The sequence below is a fragment of the Pieris napi genome, chromosome 17 (assembly GCF_905475465.1).
Source record: "Pieris napi chromosome 17, ilPieNapi1.2, whole genome shotgun sequence".
NCBI classification, from domain to species: Eukaryota; Metazoa; Arthropoda; class Insecta; order Lepidoptera; family Pieridae; genus Pieris; species Pieris napi.
In genome coordinates this window covers 7363027-7384458 of record NC_062250.1, presented here as the reverse complement: position 1 = coordinate 7384458, position 21432 = coordinate 7363027, and the positions used below count along the sequence as shown (strand labels likewise).

Here is a 21432-nt window from a genome sequence, read left to right as displayed (position 1 = left end):
AAAATTGACTGAGCCAGCGATGTGTATATCTGTATTAGTAGATGTTTGTCAGCGATGTGCCTTAGGGTCGATTCGACCAAACAAGAGTAAATCTTAATCTTAGAATAAATCGTCAGTTAATCGAGAGTAAATCAATTTTACGTTTTACCAACTACAAATTCTAAGAATAGTGGGCTTATTCGGGAATTGCTACTATACCGCCGTTTCGCACGGAATAACAGCTATTCCTAGAATAATTTAATGGCGTCAGTCAGTCCAATCAGCTGATTTCTGTCATTTCACAAATATGTATTCTGTGTTTTAATTTCAAGTCAACGCAACGCACTAAATTAATAGTCTAGCATTGTATAATGAAACGTTTAAACAATTTATTATTTATTTATTTGTTTTTAGATTTTTTATTTTCTATAATATTAGAATAAAATTCAACTGGGCTCAACAGAAGTTCCTTTTTAGACGAAAGCCTCAAACAAACAAGAAATAAAAACTTTTTGTTGTCGTTTGACACCTGTTAAAAGCTACTTTTTCACACTATAATACGGCAAAATCGAGTTGACATGATGTATGATCTTACACTGTCCCGTTGTAGAACAACATTTATTTGCCGAGTTTTATTTTCGTTCACCATTCTCTTGCTATTCGCGTATTGTTATTCCTAGCACAATTATACTATCGATTACGTGGACAAACGACTATGGATTTACTCGAGATTAAAATCATGGAATAGATTATTCTTGGTATAGTTACTCGGGTATAAATTGAAGTTTGGTCGAATCGACCCTTAGAGTTTTAAATGTCCAAATAAGCTTTCGAATCCTACTTATAACTTGTTCTAGGTGCTCATGCCATGACATTCTTTGATCAACTACCACTCCTAGATATTTAGTGTGATGAACTTTATTTATAGTTTTACATGTACAGTTTACTCTGGTGCTACAGTTATGTATTTTTATTTCTAGATCTGTTTGAGGTTGGGCGCTATTGTATTTAGTGAAGAAAATGTAGTTAGTTTTACTTACGTTTAATGATAATAAGTTTTCTCTTAACCAGTTATCTATTTTGGAAAGCCCTATTTCTGTATGTCGACGCACCGAGTCAATAGTTTTCCCAGTGAAGACAACAGCAGTGTCATCCGCGTAGGAGTAGACTTTCCCACTATCAATTCTTAAATCGCATAAGCTGTTTATGTAGATTAAGAATAAGGTCGGCCCCAGAACACTACCTTGTGGGACCCCATATGTGACGTCAGATTGTTCGCTGATGTATTGACCTATTTTAACTGCTTGCTTTCGTTCACTGAGGTAATCAGCGAACAATGTGAGTGGAATACCCCTAATACCAATGTTCTCTAGTCTCTGCACCAGAATAGGGACAGAAACCGTATCAAATGCCTTTTTTAAGTCGATAAAAACTGTGATACATTTATTACCTTTATCAACTTCATTAACAATATGACAAGATAGTGAGGTAACTGCATCTTCGGTTGACAGACCCTGTCTAAAACCGAATTGTGAGTCTGAAAGTAGACTATACTTCTGGAGGTAGGTAATTAGTCTTTTATTAATTAATTTTTCAAGTACTTTTGATATGGCAGTGAGAACGGAGATTGGGCGATAATTTGAAACATCTTCTCTGTTACCATTCTTGTACACAGGTGTAATAATTGCTTGTTTTAGCGCAGGTGGAAACACTCCCTGTCGGAAGCAGAGATTAACCAAATGAGTAATTATGGGCACAACTAGCTCCCTAGTATATTTAAGAAACTTGGTGCTTATACCATCCCAGCCAGGAGCACTGTCAGTTTTGAGACTCACAATAGTCAGGTATACTTCATGAGGGTCAGTTTCTAGAAGCACAAAAGACGAGACCTGGGAACAGTTGGGTCTAATCACATCTGTTCTATTATGTAACGTCGTAACTGGAATTATCTCTTTAGCTAAGTTTTTACCAATGTTTGAAAAATAATCGTTTACCAAATTAACCGAATTTTGAGGAGAAACATTTAAATTTAGTAATTCTAGATTTTGCGTTTTAGGTTGGTTACGATAAGTGAGGGTATTTATTGTCTTCCACAAAGTTTTCGGGTTTTTTATACTCTTAGCAAGGTCTTCTTTTTCATATTTACGTTTGACTTTCTTTATTAAACTATTGCAGAAATTCCTATATCTCCTGTATGTAATTTTAAGAATTTCATTATGAGGATCAGCTCGGAGTTTTGCTTGCATAGCATTTCTATTACGAATACATCTAACAATTCCTAAGGTAATCCATGGTTTAATAAGGCGTTCCTTATTCGGGATAGCTCTAGTGATAGTATTGGATTGAATACACTGCTTTAAAATAGATATTAATTTATTAGTTAAGATTATAGGGTTATTATAGTAAATTAGATCATTTATGTTGCTGTTTTTTAAATAACTTAAAGCGCCTTCCATGCTGATTGAAGATTTAATTTTCGAGGTATTGTAATTCGACTTAGCGAGGTAGGATAGTTTTAAGAATAACATTTTGTGATCAGTAACTGTAGAATCAATAACGGTAATAGACGCACACGTACCTATGCACCTATCAAGTTTTAGTATGAAATGATCTATGCAATTGCTATCTCGAGTAGGCAGTGTATGACCCGGGAGCAGGCCATGCATGGCTAGCATATTGAGGTAATGTAATCGGTTCGAGCGCTCCTGAGATGTTTCACTGGATTTTTGTATTAGATTTATGTTGATGTCTCCTGTTATTATAATGTTATTCTGAGTTTGTAAAGTTACTAAGTGACTATTTAATGAATCTATAAAATTTTCAGCGTTAAGGTTAGACGGGGAGCGATAAATACACAACATGGTATAGTTACCTACTTTGACTTGTAAGCAAGATGCATGTTTTAAATTTATTTCTTGAACGATAGTTTTATGGTTGCATTTTATGTAGACAACTACGCCATCACTACGATTTAGATGGCGGCTTGTAACGAAGTGAGTGTAGTTATCCATTTGGGGTATAGGCTTGTGTGGATCGATCCATCCCTCGGTCCCAGTGTTATTACATCAGCTTGAAATTTGAACTCAGATAAAGTTATTAAAAGATCATCAAAATTATTGTAAATGCTTCTTATATTTTGTGATATTATCGTGAAATCAGATTTTTGTATGACTCCTGTAGACATCCTCCTTGTAGACATGTGTATGTACTCCTTTTGGATGGACCGATTTGAACGATTTTTTTTGTATGCGTTGCGGTGGCGCATACTTTAATATTCTAATCGCTTGAAATATCATGCAGGACGAAGTCTGTCGGGTCCGCTAGTAGTGTATATATTAAGTTCGTAACTTAATATAAAAAAAGTCTAATCTGTCTAAAGAGCAGTGCTGGCCTAGTGGCTTTAGCGACTCTCATTCCTCAGGTCGTAGATTTGATACCCGGCTGTGCACCAATGTACTTACTATCTATGTGCGCATTTAACATTCGCTCGAACGGTGAAGGAAAACATCGTGAGGAAACCTGCTGACCTTAGACCCAAAAGTCGACAGCGTGTGTTAGGCACATTGTCTTTTGATTGTCAAATGATCATGAAAAAGATACAGAAATCTGAGGTCCAGACATAAAAAGGTCTTTCTACAGTATGCTTAGTGAATCTACTTACATCGATTAACACTTATACTAAAGGATCCAATACAATATGATTGGCTTTATTTTGAATCTTCGTAGTAGCCCCGTCAAAAACTTTGACAACCTTTTATTTACACTTTATACGCGACTACTAATAAGGTTATAAAACTTTATAGGCTCAGCAACAGTGCCGCACGTGCCTATAGCTACGTCATGTTTTTTCAATCATATGAAATTTACATATTGCCTGAAAAGAAATCAAAGGCTTTTTTCAAGCTTATTTTGGTGACAACATACACGATTACTTAAATAATTAAACAAAGCACTATGTTTACAAATATAGATATATAAAAAAGTATAGTATAGTAATATAGATATATATAAAAAGTTCAGCTTCTCTTTAAAATAAAATCTCTTTCCATTATAATAAAATAAACGTACACAGCACTGTGTTACCATACGTAACGCTTATATTTATGTACAATAATATCTGACGTGAATAATGTAATATTTATGATAAAGTTGTTGTCTGTTTCATAAATTATAATTATCTAGATGTGTTAGATAGCATCACCCGCGTTAGTAAATTCGTAGATAAGGGTATGTTTCACAATGTACGGATAAGTTCTACATACGTTCCAAATTAGCTATTTATTAGTTATTGGTAGGATAAAAATTATTGTTGCGTTTCACGACTGTCAGATAGCGCTATTCGTCACATAAAGTCCATCATAAGTTATGAGTCCGATGAATGTCAAATAGCACAATAATTTATCTTCTCTCTACAATAGCGTCTTGTAGCATTTTATTTAATATTTCCTTATGGTTTCGTCTTAGATATTATTCAACTAGTGAATTAAGATTTCCATGACCTCAAATTAAAGCAAAAACCACTTTAACTTCAGTTTTTAAACTTCAATTCAGTAAAAGAATCTCGGTCCACAACTTTGTTAGAGTTGAAATGATCTATTGAATTCTAGATGCTCCAACTTGCAAGATTTGAGCTCAATTGGAGCATACTGCTGATGAAACTTATGATCCTGCCATCAATTGAAGGGGATTATTAGAATTTTTCATTCTTTTTTGAGAACAATAGTCTAGTATATTGAAACTGTGCCAAACATTTTCGTAAATATTTTTTCAGATATATAATTACTTCTCACTTACAAGTATTTTAAATCATGTTATGTTATATTTACTTTCTAATTTATTAAATTAATTAACATCTAATTAGACTGAAAAATAATTGGGTTATTTGGATTCTGTTCTTGAATTAAATTTTGAACTATTACAGATTGGACTATATTCCAATTTTTTTAATTTTGAAATGTTCATAGAATTCAAAATGAAATAAAATTATAAAGTATTAATATCTTATTTGAATTGGTTTTTATTATTAAAGAAATTAAGAAAGAAACAGATAAACAAATGAAGCAAACAAGCTTCTGATATTTTTTTTCAAGTCGCTCACTCCTCGGTCACAAACGAACTTACTAAAGATAAACGTTTAAATGCAAACCTTCCATACGGGTTATTAAAGTTATATGTAACTGATACGAACGCTATATTATCTTTGCTTTAAAATTAAATAAGTAAAAGATTGACGATTTTCAACACGACGTCTAGTTACCATAATTAGTTAAAAACTTTGCTGAATTGCAAATTGTATTGATGAAACTCATAATGTTCCGATCTATTGAAGCGAAATTACTGCCAGTATTTGAATTTGATCTTGAGACTCGAGAACGATGGTATTGGACGGAACTGTTTTAATTAAACATTTATTTGTAATATTTATACATCAAAGCATATTCGTAAAGAAGTAAGTCAGTACCACGATCATTATAAGCAAGATATTACTTAGAATTTTCCTTAATTGTAATGGTTTCTTTGTTGTTTTTTTGTGCTTACAGTGCGATAATAATGTTATGGCTTGGTAAGGTAAACCCGGAATTAATGGAATAATTAATGTATTTACAAAACATCAAAAAGGCTCTACCGTTTACATATGTCTGCAAACGAGCGTCTTAGAATTATTACTATTCATTGTCACATAATGCCTGTTGTAACATCGATGCGACCTACCTGCACTTTTGTAACAAATATGGTACATATTGTTAGAAACTAATATTTTTATTTTATATAGTGTATTTTCAAATAATTTCATAACACGATGTACATAACTAACTTACTCTAAATTTTCTCGATAAGTGAATGTAATTCTTTGAGAAATAAAGTATCTTTGTACCTAACCCTGAGATGACACATATTTTAGTTAAGATATATATGTATTTTAATTTTCGACATATTAATTTTAATCACGCCAAGACTACTCGCCTATTATAAGGATAATGTGCCTATAATAGACAAGTAATAGAGCAAATTATTTTATCAAACAACAGTGACATATTTATCATATAAATGTTTTATATGTATTGTACATTTATCATATTTACGGAGAAAGAGGTAATCAATAGGATAAGACCCCTATAGCGGAGATTTTAAAAGACTTACCAACAAAATCTACGTTATGGGAGGGAATTTCCAGAAAATATCTGAGAAACGCAATTCAAAGCTATGACTCTTAAAAAATATATATATATATATATATTATATATATATAATAAAAAAATATAATTGAATAAATATAATTGTATAGATAAAGTACTAAATAGCTTATATGCACACATAAATTATTTGGAAGATAAATTGTGATATTTGACATTCATCGGACTCATAACTTATGATGGACTTTATGTGACGAATAGCGCTATTTGACAGTCGTGAAACGCAACAATAGAGTTTTTCCTACCAATAAATAATAAAGAGATAATTTGGAACTTATGTAGAACTTTTCCGTACATTGTGAAACAGACCCTAAAACTTGCAATTTTTCCAAGTAACAGGAGTTTTAGTATTGATAGAATAAATTCACCCAAAGGAGATTTATTTTTTTAAGTTTATTACTTTTTCGTTCTCCGCTATCATTTCTACAACTTTTATGTTTCTAAATACATTTCAGGTAATAAAAAATATTTTTATACAAAACAATTGTAAGCGATCTAACCAATAGAAGTTGTTTAAACAAGCCGGCTCTCCGCTTCGGTGCTCCTGGCTCAACTTGCCGAGACTATATATATGAGCTCAGTTACAAACTACGTAATGTCATAGTTTTGTTATGTGCACTTGCTATTTTAATTACAGGTATCAGGTATACCAAAGTTTTCATCGTTCGAACATTATTAAATTAAACACTAAACTTTTCGCTTCTAACCGATAATTAAAAAAGTAATCCTTTCTTAAACGTGTCTATGGGCTGCGGTAGCTGCGTTTTATGGCTGTTTCATAGGCTTATTTGCCATCATATTTAAAAAATACTATCTCCCTTATGCACATAAATTACATCAGTCCATTTACACCGTTTTTTATGAAGGACTCACCTGTCTCTTTTCGTCACAGCGTAAACATAATTTGGCAAATAGAGACCAAAGAGTACTTTAGCTAAAGAGTGCAATTACTATGTTAGTTTATTTCATCTTCCAGTTTTTATCGACTTTCTCTATTGTATCCACTCTTAACTTTTATTTGTACCATAACATAGTTTGTCACATCCCAATACTATCATTGCGTTAATATTAGATAACTTTAGTTGGACTATTTAAGGTTCATTTTTTTTATTTTTTGATAGGTGTTAATCATTATAGATTTAGAATTTAGATATAGCATTCAAAACGAATGTACCGAACAAAATCATAAATATATAAAATTCATAAAGCAATAAAAAACTTTTATCCCACATAAATGAAAACCAATATTCCATTCATTTAATATTCTATATGCGTTTTATTTTGCCGCGTTTTAACAAATGTTTACATATGTAAAAACCATATGTACCAATGTATTTATTATTCACTTTCAGTACTAAATCTTAAGTTATTAATTAAATGGTAAAGAAATTTACATAAATAAATGCATTCAATTAAAAAAGTTATCAGCGTTAAATTTAAAACTAGATCAATGAAAATAAATACACACAAGAATAAAATGAAGTCACATATTCAATATTACTGGAGAAACAAAAATTTTTTTGAGAGGATAGTTAAATCCGCTGACCTAAAGATACATTATCATTTATCACTATGTGTGTAAGAAGCTGCAGTACTCGTATATAATTCAATATTATGTATTAGTTATCTAAGAATATACCAAAACTTCATTCTTCAGTTAAAGGACCGGAACACAAAGTGATCGAAAGCTCGCGAATACTGAGTGATCCCTTGAATACTATTGAAAATCAATTTTCACAGAATTGTTTACAAAGCTGTGCCTCTAAAATTATTGGAAAATAGCACCAACTATGTAATACATTTTCTATAGCTAAACATGTGCAAAATAATTGACACATTCATACATGTCTTGAAGTCAACTTATTTAATTTTAAAAACAAAAGCGCCGGAGTTGTGTAATTTGACGAAGGCACTAATGTATCATATCGCATGTATGCGCGCCTTAGGCAAGAAATGCTGTTAACCAATTACAAACAAACGCGCCATCTTTTGTTTTACATTTTCATCCTCCGGAAATGTTTTATTAACGTATTCGCGTGGCTTACAAGCTCCAACTCCGCATTACGGTAATAGTAGATATCTTATCAGGTATTAACCCGTATAGAAACAACAATACATTTAAAATTACTCTTTCTCAGATTTGTGTATTCGTTTCATTATTCTTTGTTTTTTTCTAATAGGTAAGTAGCCTTCTGTGCCTGACACATGCCGTCGATTTTTTGGGTCTAAAGCATGCATGCCGGTTTTCTTACAATGTTTTCTTTCATCCAACGAGCGCGTGAAAAGAAGCGCCTATAAACCAATATTATATTAAGTCTTTTGTAAAACTGTGCCTTTTTAAAAGTCTTCTTTCCTGTCACTAAGGGTAAGATTCAGAGCCTTAGCGTTAAATTAAATCCAATACATGTTTGAAACTTCCGAAATTTCTTTGAATAATTCGTTTTTTTAATATAATATGTTTATTGTTAAGGTAAACGGGAATCATACGGGAAATAGCGGAACTGTTTACCAGAGTGCAGAAAGCAAGCGAAATGGTCCTTTCTAATAATAGGGTAAAGACAAAAGTCATGTTAGTAGATCGGGCTGGACTCCTCACACGTTCTGGAGAACTGGCGTAGTTTCAATGTATGGACAAATTTGTATTTTTAGGATCACTCATAAGCAACCAGGGAGGATGTGATGGGGAAATCCATAGGCAAACACAGATGGCTACGATGAATGAGCAAACTGAACAGGATATGGCAAAACAGAAACGTGTCGAAGATACGTCTACCAAGAGACGGCCCGTCAGAACTTTGGTATTTTCCATATTTTGTACGGATTTGAGTCCTGGGTAATTCGTTCAGCGGATTGAAAAAAGATAGAGGCATTCGAGATGTGGTGTTGGAGGAGAATGTTGGGAATACCATGGACTGCAAAAAGAACCAATAAGTCCTTTCTCATCCAACTGAAAATCACCACAAGACTATCTCTTACTAATGGGTGCTTAGCTACCTTGGCCATATTGCCAGGAAAGAACCAAATATTCTCGACAAGTTAGTAATGGTAGGGAGTGATGGCAGGAGAAGTCGGGTTATATCACCTACCAATTGGTGTGACCAAATAAAAAATTAATGGGTCTCGACACTCGTAATGCTCGTAATGACCAGCTGAGGATAGTGGTGTGGAGGCAGCAAGTCGACATATGGGATAGGGTTTTCACGACCTTCAGTAATGAAGATTACAAAGAAGAAGAATTGTTAAAGAAAGAACGTTTGCGTTATCTATTATATTGTAATTGAAGATTTCAAACCTAGCCATCTGAGAACAAGACTGTTTGTATATCGTTATTCAAGCGAAACTCTCCGATGCCGATTTGCTATTTATTTAATAATGATATGTATTTGAAATAAATACCCATGCACTTTATATAAAGGATAAACTAACAAAATTATTAATTGTTATTAGAAATATCACAGATAATTTGTTCAAATATACTTTTATAAATCTAGATTACGAAAGTTCAATTAATATTAATATCAATTTTATTCGTATAGGACGAGGTTTCGATTCCTACGATTTTCAAATATTAACACTAAAGCTTGCTTTGATGCACGTATATAAACCAGTAATCACCATGGTTAGCCGAAAGCCTTTCATAGAATATACAATTTGTCTACATTTATTGTAAATCAAACATACCAGGAAATTCAAACAGCAAAGCGAGCCACAAATTATGATATCACTCAACTCCTGTACTTCAATACTAAAAATTTCCAACCTATATTTTTGGTAAAAGCGTGTTTAGAGTAATTTTTGTGTAAAAACATCGGAATAACGTTTAACATAATGAATTTAATGTTTTCATATATCTAATATATAAAATTCTCGTGTCGCGGTGTTTGTGGTTAAACTGCTCCGAAACGGCTTGACCGATTCTCATGAAATTTTGTGTGCAGATTGGGTATAACTGTTTGTACATCTATTTCTCATCCCTCTAAATGTTAAGGGTAGTCCACCCCTAATTTTTTTTTTAGTTTTTAGATAATTTTTTTTATGATACAGCATTAAAAAATACATACAACCCCTAATTTTCACCCCTCTACGATCAACCCCTATTTTTATTATAAATTATAAACATAGCAAAACGACGTGTGCCGGATCAGCTACCTAGTTTGTTTATAATTTATGTCTATTCCGATACTTATTTAAGTAAAACATTAATCCTATATTCTATAACATAGCTTAGCATATTCAGTATAATATATTAGTTTGTGTTCTAAGTGCTTTTTCATATAACATATAACATAACGAAAGCTGGTTAAGCAATAAACCGCAACAAACACTGAACATTAAATTACCTGTACGGATCACTGTAATATAACTAGGTTTTTGTTATTACTAATGACACTTACTTACAAAAGTCAGGATTTATTAAAGTATTCATGGAATCTGAATAAAAAAACTACTAAATTATTTTTCTATAACTTTCATAAGTATTTGATAATATCCACTTAGAATTGCACAGTTAATTACTGATTTGACTTATTGTGTTATTATTGTAGTTTTTGTTTATATTTATAATAATTTTATTACTTAATAATTGATTACTATATTCTATATTTTAACGATTATTAACACATTTTCGCGTATATCGTCTTCTTGTTACGTTTTGAGTACAAACGTTTTATTCATAAAATCTAAATCATTATTTTTGCACCGTTTTAACTTGTAAGTACCCATCTGTATCTTTCCATCATAGTGTATATATACAATTTCACAGAGAGAGGGAGCAAAGTTAAAATAGTGCAAAACGAGTTATATAGTTTTCATTAATAAATAAGTATTTAAATATTTAAAAAACTGTAAATTATTGATGTATAAAATAAGAAATTTAAATTCACCTTCATTTTTATAAAGAAACTAGCTGACCTGGCAAACGTCGTCTTGCCATGTATATCATTTATAATAAAAAATAGGGGTTGATTGTAGAGGGGTGAAAATTAGGGGTTGTATATATTTTTTAATGTTGTATCATAAAAAAATAGAAATTAAAAATTTTGTCTAAAAAATAAAAATAAAAATTTAGGGGTGGACTACCCCTAACATTTAGGGGGATGAAAAATAGATGTTGGCCGATTCTCATAGATACCGGATGAGCACAAAAAATTTCATCAAAATCGGTCAAGCCGTTTCGGAGGAGTATGGCAACGAAAACTGTGACACGAGAATTTTATATATTAGATAAAATCAGAAATGCCAATAACTGTAATAATATTCATTCTTAATCCAAAAAGCGAGAATTTTCATCATACGAGTGAAATTAAATCAGTGTTGCATATTGCAAATTGGTTGATATTTGGTTTTAAGTCGGGCTGGGCCTGTCATGGCAGTTGATTGAGATTAAAGAATGAAAGGGAAAATGTCTGACAGCTTAGCGCACTTCAAAGACTTTCATATATAGTGAAATGAATGTTTAATAAAATGTTGCGTGTAAAGATAAATAAATATGTAGTGTACAAAGATACAGTAAATTATAAAAATACTACAGGTCAATATGCACGTAAAAAGGTCTAACATTAAAACAGTGTTTGATGGTAAGATATTTAAATATAAAAAATTAATTTAAAAAAGATATAGTTCCCTATTAAAATTACTTTATTAGATGTCCGAATCATAAGTCTTAGTAGGTCATGTATACATGATAGACCTACAAAAACTATGAATATTTCATGGTTTCGTAACTAAGTTAGGTAACAACCCGGCTGTGGGTTCGATTCTCGACAATTGCTTTGGGTTACTAGGCATGAACATGGTGTAATAGTTGCAGCTCCTTACAAACATTTTGTAAAACAAAAAACTTGGCGATTAAAAAGAGTGGCGGAGACTTTATTGCCAGTTCTCTTATTGCCTTTAGGTACTGGCAGTAAATATACAATTAGAAGCATTTAGTATGTAATTGACGTTCATAAGTGTACATTGTGTTACCTATATGATTTTGAATTGCAATGGTAGAAGATGACATCTACTTTCAGGATGAACAATAGATTCAGAAATGTCTACATATCCACGTCATTTTGGCTTTAAGTACCATATAATGAGGATTGTCAGAAGCGTAGTATTTATCTGAATATATCTTTAAAATCGTTATCCTTCAGTTTTCTAGCTTAAACTAGGGTTAGCAACAGATATTATTATTTTTTCCTATAGTAAGGCTTATCTATAATATTTCTCAATTGGCTTAAAATAATTATAAAATAATAATATGTAAGTATTACTTAATCAGATTAATAAAATTAGAATAAAACAATTACGTACAGACCGCACAAATAGAGGTAAATTTCAAAATCCAAGTTTCAATTTTAAATTTTGTAAAATCATAACCAATCTAAACTTTAATAACCAGCTTTATTTAAAGAGAAATTGATTAAAACTTTTAGAACTTTATAATACCTATACATTTTGCTTATTCTATAAAAATATTTTCCACTCACCCTGAAAAGTGAAGAACAGTTGAATAAATATCGTGAACATTTCATGCATCTTGAACACACACTATTCACTTTAATTTAATCCGTGTGACAAAACATCGCTACATAATTCATTTAAATCAAGACGCGTCCGTCCTATACCGCGACTTTGAGAACACTGAAACGCCAGTGCCACAGATTTCCCAGTCACTTTAGTGCTGCTTGCTTCATTTTCATAAAGTTAATTGTGATTTTCGTACTCAGTGACATTTTTCCTATAATTTCAATGAACGTTATTCAAACCGTGCGGAGAATTTCTTTGTTTTAATATGTCTCATTGAGTACTATCGATCTCTCATCTAGAGTATTTTCGGTCAAGTGGACTTTACTATTATGAAAATTTTCAGTTTCCGTTTGCAATTTGAACAGAGAATTTATTTAGTTCTGTCAAGATTTTGTGGGTCTGTTTTATGTGATTTTTGTTTCCTGACGCACTCACAACACAGAGATATCTGTAGTGTGAAAACTAGCGTTTTACAAATAGCAAACTGTTGCTCCAAAAAAACACACTGGTGTTTTTGTTCTTTAAAAAATATTCGTTATTATTATTATTTACGTGCCAGTTCTGCCGTGATTTTTGCGATTACATGTATTTTTTCCTATTATTCTGCCTATTTTTATTTTGTTAAACTAGAAATTTGAACTCGAGACCGTCATATTATTTCGAAAAACAAATATTAAAAACGCTTTAAAATAAATAGGAAATACATCTGTTATCTACTTTAAAATATAAATAGGAGTTCAAAAGACAATAAATGTTTTATTAAATTCCTGTAAATAATAAAAACCCGGACACTGTTTAAGGCTGTATAATCGAAGTGTAGTTAAAAGAAATAAAGCCATCCCAAACATTAAAATTAAAAACAATACGTTACAATAAATTAATATAAAAAACAACGTTACTCATTTTAGCGTAAAGTTCTAAATGTACGTTTTGTTAACTTTTTAAAATAAAATCAATTTTACTACAAATAAAAAAGCTGACGATCAAATGAAATGAAAATTCATACATTCTCGGCCAATTATACTGAAAGACAATATATAACATTACTTATTTGACTTATTAACTTTTACCTGGTGACAGCTGTCATCAGTCTATTGATTTTGAAATCTGACATTTGATTTTCGCTCTTTCCGTCATCGTCAATCGCCTTAAGCAAATATAAGGACCACGTTGGAAAAGCACTATTTCATACAAATCGTATTATATTACACATACAAAATTATACATACTAAAACAAAACAATAAAGGTTTCGATACAGATATACTGCACTCGTATTTTCAGCGTCATCAATTACTCCCCTGATTCTTATCAAAATAATTTTAATACTAAATCATCCATTGACATCTTGATTATAAATAAGGCTTTGAAGGAAATAAACATTTTAAGAATGTAATCATTTCTAAATGATTTCCACGTTATCGATAGAAATAAAATTATATTTATATTTTATATATATACATATATAATTTTATTAATAAAACTATCCTTTATTCTTAAAATTTGGGAAAACATCAGTTGAACAAATTAATTTATTATTTGATGAGTCAGAGTATCCAAAACATGACAGACAAATTGTTATACATTATGTATTATGTTTATTTACTCAAACTGGAACGCTTTATCATACCTAAATAAACAACCCTCTGTTCTTCTTGTCTGCATTATTTTATGTTTGTGAAAATATTGTTCACATGTAACATACAAATATCACTTTATTTCCCTGATTCATAAAAGTGAGCATTGATAAAAAAAATATGGTCCTCCTAAATGGCGGTAATATTTCTATGTTAATTATACTGTCACAGAAAATAAACTATAAGATAGTTGACGTATGTAAGAAGACCCAAGGTAAGGATACATTTATTTATTTACACTTCGTTACATTTAAATAAATAAAAAAAACGTGTGGCACTCGGGGACAGCTTCGGTATTGCTATTGCATAGCATTTTTTATCAACTTATGCAGTTATAATTATTTATTTATTTTTCTTTGATATCAATTCAAGTTTTTTCTTTGATATTATTTCAATCTACCACTCTACCAGACTCAGACTAAAACGCCTAAATAGTCTGTCTCACTCTAACGCGTACCGGCTGCACCGGCCGCGCTCACGCTACGTCAGCGATCTCGTCAGAGAGATGGGAATGCGCAGTATGCCTTCTGTCCCACTCTTACGCGTATTTGCCGCACCTATCGTGTGTTAGGTTTTTTTTCGTTATGGAATTTCTTGATTCGGTCGCCGCGCTCAAAGCCCGCGATAAAATCTATGCAATAGCTTAAAAATAACATCAAAATTAAGCAGGGATGCAACGGGCAGATCTTTCATCTCTTTCCTTGTCACTCTATACGTTACGCCTGCGTGAAGGAAGATACAGTGCTACGTCCAGAAAGAGACTGAAAATGACTGATGTTGGTGTTCGTGTATCACAAAGTAGTCAAAATCATTATAGTACCATCGTCACTGTAGTACATAATAGCTCTGCGTAATCGGTTAAATGTGACGTGTAATCAGTGGAGTGGACTCGCTAGTAATTTGCTCGCGATACGATGATTTAATATGAATTCAGTGGCATGCAGGCGTGGCCGGCAAATGTAAAAACATTATTCTCAAATTACTTGAATTTAAAGCATTTGATGCGTATCCCATTGGTAAATTATAAGTACTATTATTTCCCTCCTGTATTGCACATTTATACACGGTAAACATCTTCCACGTGTCCAGAAGGCAAATAATATTATTGTAAATAACATTTTCTTATAAACGTCGCCCTCAGGCAATGATACTTTTAAATATAGTTCTTTCAATATCCGTATGAAATCTTACGGTACCATAACAACATTGAAATTGGCACATCAATCGCAGTACTGTATCGGTTTCACTTACCATGTTGAGAGGGCAATTAAATAATAATAATAATAATAATAATAATAATAATAATTAATAATAATAATAACAACAATAATAATAATAAAGCCCGTTTAATTTCCAATCAAAAAGAAATGGTAATATACAGCTTAGATTTTTTACATTTTATATATTATTTTTATCTTGTTATCCTATGTATCCTATTAATAGCTATCAGTACCGTCGATCGGAACCCCTTCACGGGTATAGGCCTCCTCCAGCTTTTTCCAACTGACTCTGTCTATGGCTTTCTTTCTCCATTCTCTTTTCTTCTATCCACCTTTTGTCGGGGCGCCCTCTTCTCCTTCTTCCCCTTAGGCCTTTTTTGCAATTATTGTGAGCCCAAAAGTATATAAAGTATCTCTAAATTATTTTCTACCAACTTAATAATGAAAGCCTATAAAACGTTCATACATAATATCTCAAGGAATATACATTGAGGTACGTCCCATAGGACACGGCTTAAGCAAATAGATCATTATATTTTGTCCTCACCTTACACACGCACTGGTTATTTTAAAGGGTTAACCCTCGATGGGTCATTCAAAACAAAGTTATAGAAATTTCAAGTAAAACGCTTGATTCCACATGCAACACCAAATTTGTCACTTATTTATTTGTAAAAATAAAAATGTCATAACTATCGCTTTCACTCACACTAAAACATAAGGTAAATATACATTTTTCACATAATGGCAAATCAAATTATATATTTTAAAACATTCATTCATCGTTTTATTACAAGGGGGAGGAGCCGAGGGAGATGTTAAAACGTTTTCATATAAGTATAATCCTCCGGAATTGATTAAAGGAAGTCCAGGGTCTGAAGAATCCAAACAATTTTCATCGGTCGCCTTAACGGTGATACATATCCCAAAACCAAGATGGCCACAATATTTTGCTAAAATCGCCGTTTGTGGACCCTTGTGGCGGAAATTTTGCAAGGCGTCGTTTATTTGCCCAGCACATCAATCAATATAGGCAGTATAAAAATTACTTAATGGCCGAAAAAATACGTTCGCCATAAGGTGGGAACTGACCAAAGTTACGAGGTGTAATGTAGCATTCGCATCGAGCCTGTTACGCATCGAGCATGTTACGCTGTGTTCTAAAATCGGCGTAACATGCTTGTCAAAACTCTGTGCTCCGCTTTCGCCGCCAGTGTTCACGAGATGGCCGACAGCAAGGACGTGTTGATATCTTTCATTCTATTTAATTATTGTTTCATCCAAATTAAGAAGAAGAAGAAAAAATTTTACTGGACATCAAACTTATTTAAAAACACAGGCGTACGTGGTGGTATGTTATTGATTGCAATATTAAAAACCAAATGATTACTGGACAGTATAAAAACTTTGTACGCATGTCTCGATTTTGAAGAACTGTTGAATTTAATGGGACCAAAAGTACTTACAAAAAGACACATATTATAGAAAATCATAATCATTATCACTCGCGACGTGACGACGACTCACAGGATTCGCTGAAAAACCGACCGCCTGGTGGAGCACTCAAAGCGAGCAACGAGCGGCTCGTTGCTCGCTGGTTTCCCCGTAACACGACGTACTGACTGCACGAATGCTCGCTGTGTAACGTGTTACATTACACCTCGTAACGTTGGTCAGTTCCCACCTATACAAGTAAACGTAAGCGTTCCACTCACGACCCAGCTAAAGATTGATTTGTATCATTAATCAACCCGTGTATTAAATCTGTAAAATTTGTCCAGACCTCTGGTTTATATTTTCCATAGAACCTCAAAGCGGTAAGAACTAATCAAAAACGTGGGGATGGTTGAATTTTTTAGATTTAGTTTGTTTTTTTAATGTATGAAACACCCTATACCACGGAACGCCCGATTCGACCAACTTGTGATTACCGGAGCGGTGTGAAAAGGTGCGGTGTGGTAGTTGGAATGCAAAAAAATCAAAATGGCCGAAAAGAAGATGGCTGCCATACAAAGACTAGACTTGAGTGTATACCTGAACGCGGAACGCTAATTAAATGGTACTTAGAGGCATTCATACTTGTATTACAATCACTGATTTTAAAATTAACATAAGGCATATTGTCACCATTTTAAGATAGTTGAGTATTGGCTTGCAGGGCTACCTTTACCTCTAGAAATATGGTTGGTATAAGCTCGTAAAACATTTTTTTGGTAATTTAAACTTAGTTTTGCGAAATTTAAAATCTTCAGGCTGTCACTGTCGCTGTCACTTTAAAATATTCACAGTTGGAGTTGTCAAAGATTAATTTGACAAAGGCTCGGGGCGTGCGAGCTGCGAAGCAGCGATGCGCACCTTGTATCTCAACTTGATAATTTTGCCAAACGCCTTTAATCTGTATTGTAGCACATTTCAAACTGTAAAGTGTGAGCACTACAAAATTCTGTCGGACGAGGTCTGCTCGCCAGGCATGCTTTCGAAAAGTACTAGTATTAACAGCGTATTTGAGCGAGGTAGACTATATCACACTCTATACTCTCTATATCAGCAGTACGATTAAGATAGCATTTTATGTTTCATAGATAAATTCTAGTTATAAAATTATAAACATTTTAGACACAAACATTAGATTTCCTGCTATTATATTTACCTTCTCCCACTCTATTAATATTTATCCTCTCCTAATGATATTCAACCCTTTCAATGTCTATAGTAAGATAAACGATCCACTTTAAAATTAATATTCATTCGCACAACTCCCTAATCTATGTTACTATGACAGTATTAATGTGGGTCCTTCGGCGACAATTGGGAATACTTTTCCGCCGTATTTTCAAGCTGTGTGTAGATTAAAGTTGTTCAAAAATTGTACTGGAACCAAATGAACACAGAACAAAATATGATCTCAGACATCACGGTAATTTATTTAAAAAAAAAATTCATTAAAACCTTCAGAACCTTCCTAAACATTGCTATACATAACAAAAAGTTATTTAAAAAATCATAATATCTACAAAACTCTTTATTAGTTATTACTACTAAGATAGTAATACGTATATACGAGTATATGCACGTACGTTACTCAATACCTCTGAGGACAAAATAGTTTAGCAGGAAATAACCACATGGGTTTAACTATTTTCTTAATTATAAACTTACGTTAAGATTAATTAATATATATTGTATGTTGTACAAATTATATCATATATTAATAAAATTAATGAAATCTTTGAGCTGCTAGCGAGAACTTATAAATACTGTACTCGTGAATGCGAGGTGATTACTGTCTTACTTGTGCAATCTAATTTATGAACAATTTTTCGATGAATTTCGTCGTGTTTTTTTTTTGTTCAGTCCCAATTCAGTCTCATTTTTTAATTAATACACACCTATTTAACGTTTGTTTTTACTTTTACTAAAATTGTATTGTTCTAATAACATTTGAAAAATAAGAATTGTACGCGTAAGACATAAAACTTATACTACCATTAAACGTGTAAATAATTATAACGGTCAATACGATAGAACATAGTGTAAGTTAGAGTGATGTCTAAAATGGCAGGTATGGATTTGAAACAACGTAGACATTTCGGCACACTTGTGTAGACAGTGCCCACCTGAGCAAGATACTCTAATATATATAGGAGAGTAAAGGAGGCCGTATAAAATAATTAGCTAGCTCAACTATAACGCCGTGGTCGTGCGTTTAAACCACGGCGCTGTAGCAAAGTACTTTTCTATCTATAAATGCAATTTATTGTCATACACAGTAAGGCTGATTATAAATAAATATAATGGATCAGCCTTGCGATTCTGTAACTCACTTTTAGCCGCTGCGAAAACCGCTGTGCGAGTTTGAAAAGTGAGTAACAGAATCGCAGGGCAGAAATCTGAGACTGAGGTTAGTTTTTTGTATATTGAAAAGAAGACTCACCCATTTTAGCAGAGGAGACCTTTCGCGTAGCCATATCACTCGATAATGAACAATTGTAGTATTGAAATAGGTGGGAGTGTTGTGTGGTTTGCGTTAGCTCCCACTAGGATTACAATCAAATTTGCGTCGAAAATGGGACTCTCATTACACTTATATAAACGAAGCCTTTGTTTGGCATTCGATTCAAATACTATCATGTTTTTTTATATCCCAAGCTATCAGAATTTATGAAGACTAATTCAGTCATTACTGTTTTAACTAAAGTAATTGTAAAATGCCAAAATGTTAGAGAATATCGCCCACGCGATCGGCCATGTTTGTTGATAGACCAAATCACATTAAGCCCGCAAGTTTAAAGTTTTTAGTTAAAACAGTGAAGTTTTCATTTATACTAACTACATTATATAGAGGTAAAGTTTTCAAGGTTGTGGATGTAAACTACTGAAACGATTTTGAAAAGTCTTTTAATATATATCGTTTAATTGCAAAGAAAGTGGTACATTTAGATCGATTAATTATAAAAATCCGCACAATCCGCCATATAAAAGTAGGCATGCAAATGTCATATAAGAACCGCTAGTTTATTATAAATTGAATAAGTTCGTTACAGTGGTAATGGCAGTGGAATAAGGCGAGGCGATATTGAGGCTATGCAATTTCTTGATTCAACGGAACTAAGGGAGAAGAGTTAAAAGGACAAAACCATTTCACTAAGTGATTAGTGTTGGTGCACGTTAGTTTTATGAGCAGTGCTAAAGTGAAAAAAATAACACAGAGTGTCTGTGTATGTGTATATCTTCCCCATAATAGAGACTGGAAGTAGTGTTATGACACGATTTATACAAATATAAGAGAAGATTTATAAAAAAATATATAAATGCATGATTCATTCAAAGAAATTTTGAAAGATACAAAAATTTTCAATCTTGAAATATTGCTTTATATATTATGCTAAACCACTAGTATTCTTTGTCTCCTTAGCAAGTCTAAAACCACTTTGATTATGATACACTTCCGGTGTATGAAACAACATTCACGAATAATTCATATCAGACCCTTTCAGTCAAAACATTACACAGAACGTTGCCTTCCTATCCTTATTTTTCTATTCCCAAATTAGGATATGATGTATCTATTATAAACATGGTTATTTTATAACACATAACAGACAGATCAGGTGTTCGATTCCGACAAATCAATAATAGCTTCATTAGGAAGTGCAGAAGACTGACCACCGACTTGTATACATTATACAAATGATTAGTGAATCTGACAAAGAAATTTGATCCATTTCGCATGAGTTATGTTTAATAGAAATAGCAAATAAAATTATAAATATATTTTTTATCCAGTTTGTATTTTTTTAAATAAAAATTTCAATATAATTACTATCCAATATAAATTATAAAGAGACAATCATGCTTTATGGTTACCCGCAATGAAAATACTTAACTTAACTGGATAAATGCGTATTTGGTGCAATTTACAAACTAAATAGATTTCATTAAACAAAAATCAGTGTGGTACGCATAGACATCATGCCCTCAGTTTTAGGCAAAATCCAGTCTTGAAGTGATGGAAATAATCTGTAAATTACAGTGAAACAATTGTAAAAATTGCTATGCATATAAAGAAGAGAAATGATGTACTGGAAGCCGATGGGCTTTTTTTCCTGTAATAATAATGAAGCATATATACTATTACAGCCTTGCGATTCTGTAACTCACTTTCGAACTCTGACAGCGGTTTTCGCAGCGGCGGTCGCGCTCAAAGCAGTCGTGAAGCAGTCATTTTACGATTTGGCATTCTGATAAACAATAAACTACAAGCTCCCTCCCCTTGTCAAGACGTAATGTGAAATTGCTTAAATACCATGAGATTCCAAAAATGGAAGGGAGCGTAGTTAGTGCGAGGTGAACTCACGGATTAACAGAATCGCACGGCTGGTTTTAAAATA

The 21432-nt window shown here is 32.5% G+C and overlaps 1 protein-coding gene across 2 annotated transcripts in view; it reads right to left on the bottom strand.

Annotated features, from left to right (window-relative positions):
• LOC125057715 overlaps positions 1-19505 on the bottom strand; it is a 113271-nt gene extending 93766 nt beyond the window's left edge. Inside the window, exon 1 of one of the 2 annotated variants that reach the window (XM_047661549.1) lies at positions 19476-19505. In XM_047661549.1, coding sequence (XP_047517505.1) covers positions 19476-19479 — 4 coding nt within the window. In that variant the 5' untranslated portion in view covers positions 19480-19505. Of the gene's footprint in view, positions 1-12646; positions 12787-19475 lie in introns of those variants that run through there. The other variant, XM_047661548.1, reaches the window with a different exon arrangement.
• Positions 19506-21432: the final 1927 nt, after the last annotated feature.